General features: G+C 41.1%; 1 protein-coding gene across 1 annotated transcript in view; it reads right to left on the reverse strand.

Moving 5' to 3' along the window:
- The window catches only part of LOC147707493 (CD109 antigen-like), an 899,009-nt gene that overhangs the window by 437,566 nt on the left and 449,399 nt on the right, over nt 1-12,044 (reverse strand). Inside the window, exons 14-16 of the mRNA XM_086926509.1 lie at nt 11,689-11,865; nt 10,944-11,096; nt 5,382-5,453 (exon numbers count right to left, since the gene is read on the reverse strand). Of these exons, the coding sequence (XP_086782635.1) occupies nt 5,382-5,453; nt 10,944-11,096; nt 11,689-11,865 (402 nt within the window). The remainder of the gene's footprint in view (nt 1-5,381; nt 5,454-10,943; nt 11,097-11,688; nt 11,866-12,044) is intronic.

Consider the following 12,044-nt stretch of genomic DNA (forward strand, 5'->3'; position numbering starts at 1 on the left):
TGCTCATGTGAGTCGTCGTGCTTTGCTTCAAATTATGAATATTTAAAATCCTCAGTGAGTTACGAGCATTCTCCCACTCTCTGTCATGTTCGTGAATCCTCCACCGGCATACCTGTCCCTAGGCTACAGTGCCGTTTGACACCGCAGCGGGACTGCCCCGAAGCGCAGCTGGGCTCTTATCGCGGCCCAGGCTGTGCCGCTTCAAATCCCAACAAACAGTTGCCTGCTATGATGGAGCCACACACAGGTACGTTTCTGTAGCCAACTTTTAATGGAGGGGTACAATGTTCAGCTACAGCAGAAGCGCCTCGTGAAGAGTTATGTCCTGCCACACACGTTTCATGCTTGATAGCACTTTCTCAAGGGCTGCGGGCATCTTCATGAATGCAAGACACAGCAGTTTTTTCAGCACCATTTTCAAGAGTTCACTCCCCCGCCCAAAGGGCGTGGCCACCCACATGGCCTGATGGTTGCCACCAAGGCGGAGAACCGTCACAGTAAAAAAATGAAAAAATAAAATGATAACGTAATGTTATTATCATTTTATTTTTTCCTCCTGCTGCGGCAGCTTTGCGTGAGGGGGCGGGGCTGCAGAGCAAGGGGGGAGTGGTAGAACCCTTCTAAGTGTGCAATGACTGTTTGGTTTGCCCTCTCTGGCCACCCAAAACAGTCATGCGCACTTTCTCTGTTCTCCATGCAGGCTGCATTACAACCTGCATGGAGAACATGCCCTGGCCCCAAGTCCCTGGCTGAGTGCCGAACCACAGCGCTCAGACTAATCACAACGCTACATTGCAGCGTTGTGATTGGTCATGGGAGCCTGGGTGCTTATCAATCACAATGCTGCATTGCAGCAGTTCATATGAGCGCCACATTATGTTACCCAGGTAAAGGTAAATTTTTTAATGCACAGAGATATTCATTGATATGATTGATTTTAATGACAAGATGTCGAACCGTTCAAAAGTCAGCAGTTTTGGCAGTTAGGCCACACCTCCTCCTTATTATGAAATGAAATGAAAATAAAATGTATAAAGCACGACAATCTACCGGGGGTATCAAGGTACTAAGCAGAATCTGACAGGCTGAAGAGGATCCAGAAGATGGCAGAATTATTTGGAAAAAAGCCAAGTTTTTAGATCTTTCCTGAATTTTAGTTCTGCCAGAAGAGAATTCCATAATCTTGATATGCATAAGATGAAGCCTCTCCCCCACCCCCCAGTTGGCTTTCTTAAATCTGGGGATTACTAGGTTTCCACTTGTGGATGATCCCAGTGAGCGCGTTGGGATATGTTGATGAAAATGCTGAATAAAGTAGTCTGGGCCGACAGCTTGTTGTGCCCTGGAGGCAATGCAGAGTGTCTGAAACTGTGTATGTATGTCAATGGGGAGCCAGTGTAGTTGAATGAGTGCTTGAGAAACAGATTAATGTTTTGGAATGTCCAGCAGTAGCCTAGCTGCAGCATTCTGTAGTGTTTGTAACGTATATAGAAATCGTTTTTAAATGTTAATAAAAAGTGCATTGCCTGCCTTAATCTACTTTGGACAAAATCAGAGTTGTGACTACCCTCTTTTACAGGCTAGGTGGAATAAAAAGTAAAACTTTCCTTAAGGTTTTCAAAATGAGGAAACACAAAGAAGTGATATGATTTATTAGTCCTTCAGAAGATAGCTTAGTATCAATAATCACCCTCAGGTTTTTTGCTTTTTCCCTGGGGTTAGGTAGATTCCCCAGTTCCTGTGGCCACCACTTGTTTGACCAACAAGAAGGGTTATTAGCAAACAGTGGGACCTCTATTTTTGAGGGGTTCAATTTCAATTAGTTGCTGCTCAGCCAGTTACCGATATGGAGCATTTAGTTGTGGAACTGGGCAGCCGTGGATCCCGGATTGTTGGTGACAGAGACAACGATCTGGGTTTCATCAGCCTATTAAAACAGGGAAAAACCAAATGATTTAATTAAGGCTGCATGTGGGGTAACGTAAAGATTGAAAAAAGTGGGGCTCAAGGATGAGCCCTGAGGGACTCCACAGAGTAAAGAGAAAGATGGTGAGGTGAAATCACCTAAGGAGACTGTTTGAATGCGGTCTGTCAGAAAAGAACTCATGAACTTGAGTGTGTTATCTTTGATCCCAATTGATTCAAGGCAATCAAGGAGAAGAGCATGGTTGACTGTATCATATGCGGCGGATAGATCCAGAAGGATCAGAGCCACATATCCCCCACTGTCTATCATTTGCCTAATTTTTTAAGTGGGTTCTGTGGAGAATCTGATTTAATCTGCATCAGTATTTTTTGCGTCTGACCCACCATCAGAGGTCTAAAGTGGGATAAAACACTGATATTGTGTGTGCCTTTCAGAGATCTAGAATCAGAGTCAGCCATTTGGCTCAAGTTGAGGAAGGAATTATAGAAAGACTTAACTTTATCCTGAAATTGAAGTGCTAGTTTGTTACAGAATTGTTGATTGATATTTGGGTTTTTAGGGTCAGGAAGTTTGTTGCAAATAGTTCCTTGGAGGAGTTCAATGCTCCTTCTATTTTTATCACAAAATATTCTTTTTCGCAATTAAAATCCTCTTTTTGTAAGTCTACAGATTGGTTGACTATATATCTTTCTCTGCTGGTTTAGGCTGAGATCTCCATCTGTGTTCTGAGCTCCTACATTCCTGCCTTTTTCCCCTGAGATTGTCATTGAACCAGGGTTCGGAAGGATTAGTTTTATGACTAAGAGATTTTTTTGCTGGAGCTAACTGGGTTAGCGACAGGTCCAGCCATTGATGGTAGTTACGAATGGCTATGTCCAAATGAGAGGAGACTAATGGAGTCTGAGGGCAACAGTAAATCTGGTGGTGAAAGCACTGGGAAGTGTAGAAATAAGGTGAATAAAAACTGGACAAATGAAGTACCTGAGTGACAACATTGGGGTGAAGAGTCAAATATACAGTGAGGCACAGGAGGTTCCAAAGACAGGGTGCTATCAGTGCAAAACACGACAGTCAATATTCAAAGAATGAAGTAGAGGCTCCAAAAAAGAAATGATAGAAAACAGGGCCAAGGTATAAGCGTCTGGAAGCTGGGCTTCCTTAAAAAGCAGAAGGTGAAGATCTATGCGGTTTTGTGGGAGGCTCACTGATGGAGGTGCTGTGGATCTAAGAGTAAGGGGACTCTGTGCTCATCAATTTATGTAACTGTCTCAAGAATGAAGAGATCAGTCTTTCCTGGATGCAGATCGATGCATCATTATAAAAACTGGTTTCATGGACTTAAAAGACAAAGACAGATATTTAATTCTGACAGGAGAAAAAAAGAGTGCTTTCTTTTGAAGGACACAGTGTCCCTTTGCTTCAGGACCTTGCACTGCCGTCTATTTGGCAGTCTATAATTCATCTTAAGGGGAAGGTGACAGGAGGTTTCAAAGTTGCACTTAACATGCGACATTTGCCTGGATAATTATTATTCTGACAAACAAAAAAAAACGTTCATTCAAAGCAGAGAGAATCATCATGTGATAGGTATTATGACGTTCTAGTTTACCCTGAGCAATACATAGGGAAATGGTTACCCTGAGGATAATATTTATGATGCCTTCGTGTGTGGAAAGAATATATTTCCACACCGATCAAAACGATCTTCCGCAAACTGACACATATTAACAAAGTAGGACAACTATTAATCGTACGTTTATTGCAATAATTATTTAGAGAATTCTAACAGTCAGAGGATTCACACATTTTCCCAGGAGCACCCATGGAAATCTACACTAACTGTACTCCCCTCTCCTCTTCAATATATGTCGTCTTAATCTGTACTTTTCGAATTGTTCATTGGGTGATCAATTCACAGCAGTTAGTATGGTTGATTCTGGATTAGTACACACAAAGTTTCTTTTTTTCACCACAGGTAAAATACTTTTCAGCAAGGGGAAATCAAGGAACGATATTTTCTTGGGGCACATCTAGACGTGTTTCCAAGATGGTCGTAGGTACACAAAACGTTTGTGAATAAAGTCAAACTTACAATTTTATAACTGGTGCATGCATTTTGCATGACTCTTCCCTTCCCACCAAAACACCCTTTTCCTGCCTCAAATCATAAATTTACAAATTTGCAAAAGAGCGAAAATACTTGCAGATTTTAATTTTTAAAAAATCATCCTGGAGAAACATGGGTCAACATTTTCCTGGTTTATATATAAACGTGCTCACAGAATGGTTGTAGTCACACAAAAGGTTTGTGAATAAAGTCTAACTTACAGGTATGTAGCTGGTGCATGTATCTTGCATGTCCATTTCCATCCCACCAATATACCCATTTCCTACCTCTAACCATAACCTTCCAAATTTGGAAAAGAGCTACCATACTTGCAGATTTTATTAAGACAAAAATTCCACCTGGTGTAAATTTCTGCAGACCTGATACCATGGAACTTTTTCATTGGAGTTATATCAAAACAATTCCTGCAGATTTAATTAGATTGCAAAAGTGTCTCAAAATTGGCGTATTGGGATCATGTCAGTCAAAATATTTCCTTCTTTCTATTGATAAACCATACACACTAATCAATGGGATGTGAATATTTTGGAATTACCAACTACTGATATGTGGAGATATGTATTCCCTTTTCGTCTCTGCTCATATCAGGAGCTTATTCGGCGTGTGCCCATAGGTTGTTCATCCTTACAGATATAACCACCGTTTTCGTGAGACAAGCAGATAAAATAGAACTTTGGCTTGCACAAGACCTCATCATTTTAGGCATACTCTACCAATGCTGGGGGTGAGCTGCCAGGAGTAAAATCTTCAGGGGATACGAAACGTATGTAGTTGCCAAGGATATGAATCAGACGGTCTAATGTTCGTTACCCCAGTAATGGTGGTCTAAGTCATTTCTCTGCCCAAGCCCATTGTTCATTGAAAGAAACGATCTGTTTTGTGAGCAGAGCTAATCAAATGCATGATTATAAAGAGGATCTTGATACATGTACCGCCACCATAGAAAACAATGACGTAAATACACACTTTGCCGCCAGTGGTGGTCCCTGCCTTTAGCGCCCGCGGTGGCCACATGGAAGAGCGGGGTGGGGGTGCTAGCGATTCCTGCGTTTGACACTCCGCAGCACATGCATGTAAGAGCAGGGGGGAGGCTCCTGCCCCCAAAACTCATGCCGCCCGGGACGGACACCCCCCTTCTTGGTACACCACTGATTGAAAACCATGGCAAGAAGACAAACATATTCATGCTATCAATTAAAGTTTTTTTAGGCGCTCAGTGACATCTCGGCAGTAACATTAGTATCCAACTGAAATAACAAAAAAGAAGCAATCAATCTACAATTTAAAAACACGAGTTGTATTGAAGCACAAAACTAATAACCATACCTCAAAAACGTCAAGAGAATTACTGATCAAACCCTGAAAGTGGTCACTGATGTGCTTCAGTTCTTGGATCACCTACAATAAAAAATTAATAACGTTTTTTATGTACAACATTTGTTGTCAGTCCGTATCATCTTTATTCAATTATTAAAAATAATCATAAGTGAACAATCATCACATAAAATACACAATAAAACAGCAGATAAGTTAATTAACGTTACAGACAATGTATTAAAAATTCAGAGTTATGCCATGGTATTCGGATTTTTAAGAAAGCCCCACAGAAAAACATGCAATAGGATCAGATACCATACAAAGATATTAAAATGCTGGTCTGCATTGTCGAAAGCCCAGGGCTTTTAAAATAGGCAACAAATATCTGTGTCTAAAAGGTTCAAGATAAGTACAAAAAAGGGTAAAGATCACCAGTGTCTGGAAGGAGGTACCATCACAAAGGCACACAATAATATATTTTGTGTCATACTGTCCCAAAAGTACACACAGATTGCATCTGCTAGAGACCAGCCAGAACCTGGTCAAGAGTGATCTTTCCCAAACATTCTTGAACTGTGTGAGATAAAGTTCAGCACCCTGACATAATATAAACTCTCAAAGATGATTTCTCAAGTTCCTTCGTCTCTCTAGCTGCAGATGCAAATCTCAAAACCCTTTCTTACCAAACCAGCCTCTCTTTTACTCAACAGATGTGGGGAAAAAAACAGCTCCGGCCTTCCCAAACTTTCAGGGATGCTCCAAATATGACTTAGCCATTGGATTTTCTGCCCCAGATCACATGCCATACAGTCAGAAATGATCTCCCTATTAAATTCAGTGTGTTTCTTTCCCCAAACCACAATCCAGACAAGAAGTGGTGCAAGATTTATATGATCGTCCACAAAACTCAGGCCCAATTTCCTGTGTGAAAAGAAATAGGGACTACCTGGTCCTACCTCGAACATCGCCAACTAAATCAATTCTCTTCCTGTTGTAAACGTGGGAAGTCCAGATACACCCCTATAGATGCCCTTAAGGTAATAATCAGTAAACAAGTGAGTTTATACACCTCCAGTAAGGGCAAGATCGGTTTGTTACAGACTCTAGAAACTAACCCCAAAACAGCCCCCATGGAGGTATGTTTCATAAACATGGCAGCCAATTGCCCCTAGAGTCAAAAGTTACCTCCAGGTAGGAGAACTCATTAACACGCCTAATAATTTGCCCCTTTATCACCATGGGTCCAGTTTTGGTTGGAGCTTACTACACACCATATAATAGGTTTTAGATATATTCACTTCTAGATCATCCATATATTTGACAAACACATCAATAAGACACCGCTCCAGGTAGGAGAACTCATTAACACGCCTAATAATTTGCCCCTTTATCACCATGGGTCCAGTTTTGGTTGGGGCTTACTACACACCATATAATAGGTTTTAGATATATTCACTTCTAGATCATCCATATATTTGACAAACACATCAATAAGACACCGTAAACCATTTGGTTTTCTTAAAAGCAAAATCGCGCCATCTGCATAACGTAAAGCCGGCACGTACTTAGCTTTCCGGCTTCCAGAAGATTCTTCCCCAGTGAACCCCCCTCTCCCCAAAAAAATAATACAGCCCGTTAATATATAAAATAAATAAAATGGGTGCTAAAACACATCCCTGGCTAACACCACTAAAAAGGTTAAAGGATTTAGTTCACTCCCCCTCCATGCAAACCTAACTGATGCACCGCCTTCCTCATGTAATTTGTATTGAAATTCAACTTTTGTGTGAGGCCAAACAAATTTAGGTAAAATACCCCAGAGTTTAGAGCTATTTACCTGATCAAAAGCACTGCTAAACCCATAAAATGATATAATGATCCCTTTTAGCAATCATATTTCGCTATCAAAAGTTGTAAGTTCAGACATTGCTCTTGAATCCCAATCCCTTCACAAAACCAAACTGCAATAAACTGAGGATATAATTTGCTAGGATCCAACCCTCAGTTCTATGTAGAATAATATTCCTCACAATCTTAACTATTGAATCCAGCAAAGAAATTGGTCTCTAACACTCTGGGATCCTTCCTGTTACCTTTCTTAAAAATAGGTACTATCCCAGCCGTTTGCCATGAGGCACTTATTTTCTGGGAGGCGGTGGCATTAAGAACTTTGGTGATGATAGGTGCCCACAGGGGGATACCGTCTCTTTGCAGAGGTCTATCTGTACTCTAAAAGGGCCAGTGCCTTGTTAAACGGACCATCTTCAATGCCGCTACAACTTCGTCAAGGTGAAATGAGATCAGTAAGGGAAATGAAGTACAATAACCATCTCATCCTTCCCCAGATTTTACCCAAAGGAGTAAATCCTCCTGTAATTATCTTGCCTGCGTTTGGGAGCAATATTGATCCCTAACCCTTCTGTAGTTACATTACTGTGATTCCATCTATTTACAATGTCCCAAAATCTCATAGTGTCCTTTACTTTACATGTTCACACATGATGCTCCCACATTTCTGCCTTGATCCCAGGTTTCCCATTTCTAATAGATTGCTTGTATTCCATCCTGTCAGTGGCCATCAATATCTCCTTCCTGGGTTCACAGTTAAGTGCTAGGCGTACCTTTATTTGCAGCTTTACATGAGCTGTCAAACTATCCTGGATAGGGACTCCTTGCAGGTTTATCGCTGCCATTGACAAGATCCCCAACAGAGTTTTTCAGTTTCTCAAAGGCTAACAACATTTCAAATGAAGGTGGGTTATCTGACCAACGATTAATCTGTAATCAGCCTTCGGTTGGATCTCAGCAGAGCGGTCAGCACAGTTGGAAAATGGGCTTTTCGACAACTAATCTTAAGCCAATTATCCTTTATGACCACGTCTGTTGGCCCTAAGTGTTTGTGGGATCACATGCAATCAGGTACATCAAGTGCCAGTTCAATAGGGTTATGATCACCATACTTCTGTTCCTTAACTCCTCCAGCAAAAACAAGTCGGCCCTAATCCTCTGTAATAAAAATATAACCAATTATGGTACTCTGACCCACCTAAGCCACAAAAGTGGGTGTCTGCATGAACAAATCACCCACCTTCTCAATTACATTTAGTATGCAAAAATTTAAAAGGGCCTCTAAAAGTTTCATCCCTCTGCAATCAGCAGCCTGGACATACAACTGGTTATCCCCCATCGCAAATGGATCTTGTGAGTGGTATTTGTTCCTATATTGGCATTAAAATCTACTCCTCCTATGGCATGAAATTCAATGAAGTGGCTGATCTGTGTTTTAAGGTAGACGAGACAGAAAATAGGGAATCAAAATGATTGCAAAAAGGAATGAGAAAAAAATTTAACTTGTTAATAAAGATCAACCATAGAAATAATATCCCACTGATGATTGCAAAGGACTTGAACAGTCTTATACAACTTTGAAATACGAATCATAGTCATCAACCCCTCCCCTCCATGCTCTATGCCATGGAATAGCAAAACCAGGACAGAACAACTCGAATAACTATCTCAAGTGATATTTTCCAAAGGCCAAGTCCCTTGCATAATCAAATTAGAAATGTATTCGAACCAATCCAGGTCAGCTTAGACTGATAGCCTGCAACATTCCAACACACAAGATGGAACAAAGAGTCTACCCTGTTAGGAATATCCAAAGGTAGAGGACTTACAGAACCAGTATCTGATGTAGCCTGGGTCTCACAGTACTCCAATGAGTGACAAGGAAGTGATAGTCAATCAATGCCTATAAGGCTGAATGGACGGAAAACCTTTTGCTTGTCAGAAGAGATGGACGGCAATTAGCTGTCTTGGCATTAAGCAGGAGCTGTGTGGTGGAGGCTCGATCCTAGGCTGCTACTGTTTGTAGATCACCTTTAGTGGTGCTAAATTAATGCCATAGGTCATCTGTCTTTGTCGGTTATTGGAAAAGATCAAACGTCAAGCTAACCCAGAGTAATGACAATTGATGACAATATAATCTCCCCTCCGCTGCTTGGCCGAAGAGCCAATCCATCCAATCGTCCTAAGAAATAGGATGCATTTATATTTTGTGGGATTAAAGTCAGAGTTTTGGCTTAACCAAAGGCAAACCTTATTCTTCAGTTGAGTAGTAGATTCATCAGCGGATGGCGCAAAAGTGGCACATTTCTTAGAGCAGCAACATATGGACAGCATTCAGGGGGAAGGTTTAAGTGTGAATGATTCACCTTAGACAATACCGTGCCTGGCCCTTCTCACTAAATACTAATGCTAGTACCTGCACTTATAAATTCAGAGATGCACAAATAACCACTGCTTATAAACTCTACATCTTGTGCCCATTTCAGACATAAATAGGTTTCCTTGATACCCATTTTTCACAAAGTAGAAGCAGGTGGAGAGCACACGAAAATTGGGCTACCTCTTTGAAAGATGCAGGAACTGTGGTAAAAAAAATAGATTTTATTCAGCTGTGCATGTTTGTGAAAGCTGGGAAGATGGTGACTTTAGCACAGCAAACTGTTGGTTGATGCCATTTCTGTGAAAAAACAGACATTTTTATCCAGAAAAATATTCCTATTTTTCCTCAAAAACTGAAAATGTTGCTATATTTTATCTATTTCATGGTCCCCTCCTGGAGATTCTGCAAATCTTGGGCACCTTTAAGCTGCCCAGGATATTGGAAAAAAGGATGCAAATTTGGCCAGCAGTTAGTTAAATCTAAACCTCTTTGATCCTCATGTGCATTCAAATGTGGGTGATAGTAGCTTTTGGGCTGTCTTGCTCCATTTCCTTCCCACTAAATCAGCATTACTCTGGTACTGTTGAAATTGAATACTACAGTGTTGGTGCTTATTCATCAAATTTAGCATATCTGTGATTATGTCCTTTACGTTTCTTGTTTTTAAAAGGAGGGTCGTCCAGGGGTGGCCGGCACAGCTTTTGGATAGGGAGCCGGGCATGCAGGGGGAGAGAAGAGGCAGTGCGGGCTGCATTAAAAAAAAAAAATAATAACTATTACCTTGCCACCGCCGCCGGGTCCCACGTCTTCTCTCCTGCTCGCATGTGTCCAATTCCAGGTCGGAATAGGAAGCAGGCCGCCAGGCTGCCACCCTTAAGCCAATTACAACACTGCAATGCAGCGTTGTGATTGGGCTGAGCCCCGTGACGCGGGGCTCAGCCAGGGGCTGAAGGGATGGACATCTTCTCCATGCAGGCTGTAATGCAGCCTGCATGGAGAAGGGGGAAAGTGTGCATGACTGTTTTGGGCGGCCCGAGAGGGCCGACCAAACAGTCCTTACGCACAGGAGTGTTCTACCACTCCTCCACTGCAGCGCTGCCCCACCCCCGACAAAACAGTCCTTACGCACAGGAGTGTTCTACCACTCCTCCACTGCAGCGCCGCCCCACCCCCTCACACACTGCCGCAGTAGGAGAACAAAATAAAACGATTATAAGATTTTGTTATTTTATTTTTTCCTTTCTTGTGCTGCTTTCTGGCAGTGGGGGGGATGCTCCTCCACTTTAGCAGAGGAGTCGCTACTGGGTTTGTCTACAAACAACAAAAGAGATAGCTCAACTTACATTACTTGCGGTTATGTCATTCTGGTCTCCCAGGAGTTTCACACTTTTGTCGGCCACTGACAGTCCAATTAAAGAGTTTGGTTCTGATGCAATCATGTGAAGAGAAACTTTTTCAGAAGGTCTTGCTACAGCTTTACTCCAAGATAACGACACCTGAGAATGAAAAGAGTTACGTTAAAAGGATGCCTAAAATTTTTCACATTAAATCACGGCTTCTAGCAGGTTTCTGAATTACATTTATTAACTGATTTGGACAACTCATGTACTAATAATAATTTGCCATTATCAAAATGTACTTTGAATTCAGTATTAAAATGTAAAAAATTCTGAATTTTTGCATGTCATTTTATTAAATATACACAAATCATTTATATGAGACACGTACATAGTTACAAGACGACACCCTACAGCAAAGATGGCAAAATGGTTTCATAGACCAGTAGTGGAGGTGATTGTTGATGAATGGCTCAAAAGAATCACAACACATCAAATATGATTTCAAAGGCACATAGATTTTTCATATTTCCTTACAAATAATTACAATTTCAGAACTATGTAGAGGAAGCAAGTTGCATTTAGTTCTGTGCCCAGGTCCAAGCTTTGATGCTTCCCGGTTACTAGGTCAGCAAATTTGCACTTATTATGGAGACTTAGAGATTACCTTATCTCTGCAAATGGAGTATAACATTGAACATGAATAATGTCACAACTAAAAACTTATAGAAAGAGTTTATAAAAATAACACCTTGTTTTCAAAGACAGGTTTGATGGGTAAAGACAGAACATCAGTAATAACTTCTCCATCATCTTGAATGTAGTAGACAATGAGCAAAGCCACAGGTGTCCATGAAGATTCAGGAGTCACTGTAAAGGCAGACGAATTATTCTTGCCAACAGCTACAATCTGACCTCTAGATACAACCTGAAAACAAAAAATAGACATGCTTTAAAAAAAAAACTTATGTAGGGTCTAAAAACTATTATAATTAGAAAATGAAAAATATTTGATCAAACAGTCTTCCCGTTCCCAACAGTATGGTGCACCTACGGTCTGTATTTCCAAGGACGCATAACGTATCCCACAATCCCTGATATCTAATG

The sequence above is a fragment of the Lissotriton vulgaris genome, chromosome 6 (genome assembly GCF_964263255.1).
Source record: "Lissotriton vulgaris chromosome 6, aLisVul1.2, whole genome shotgun sequence".
In the NCBI taxonomy this organism is placed as follows: domain Eukaryota; kingdom Metazoa; phylum Chordata; class Amphibia; order Caudata; family Salamandridae; genus Lissotriton; species Lissotriton vulgaris.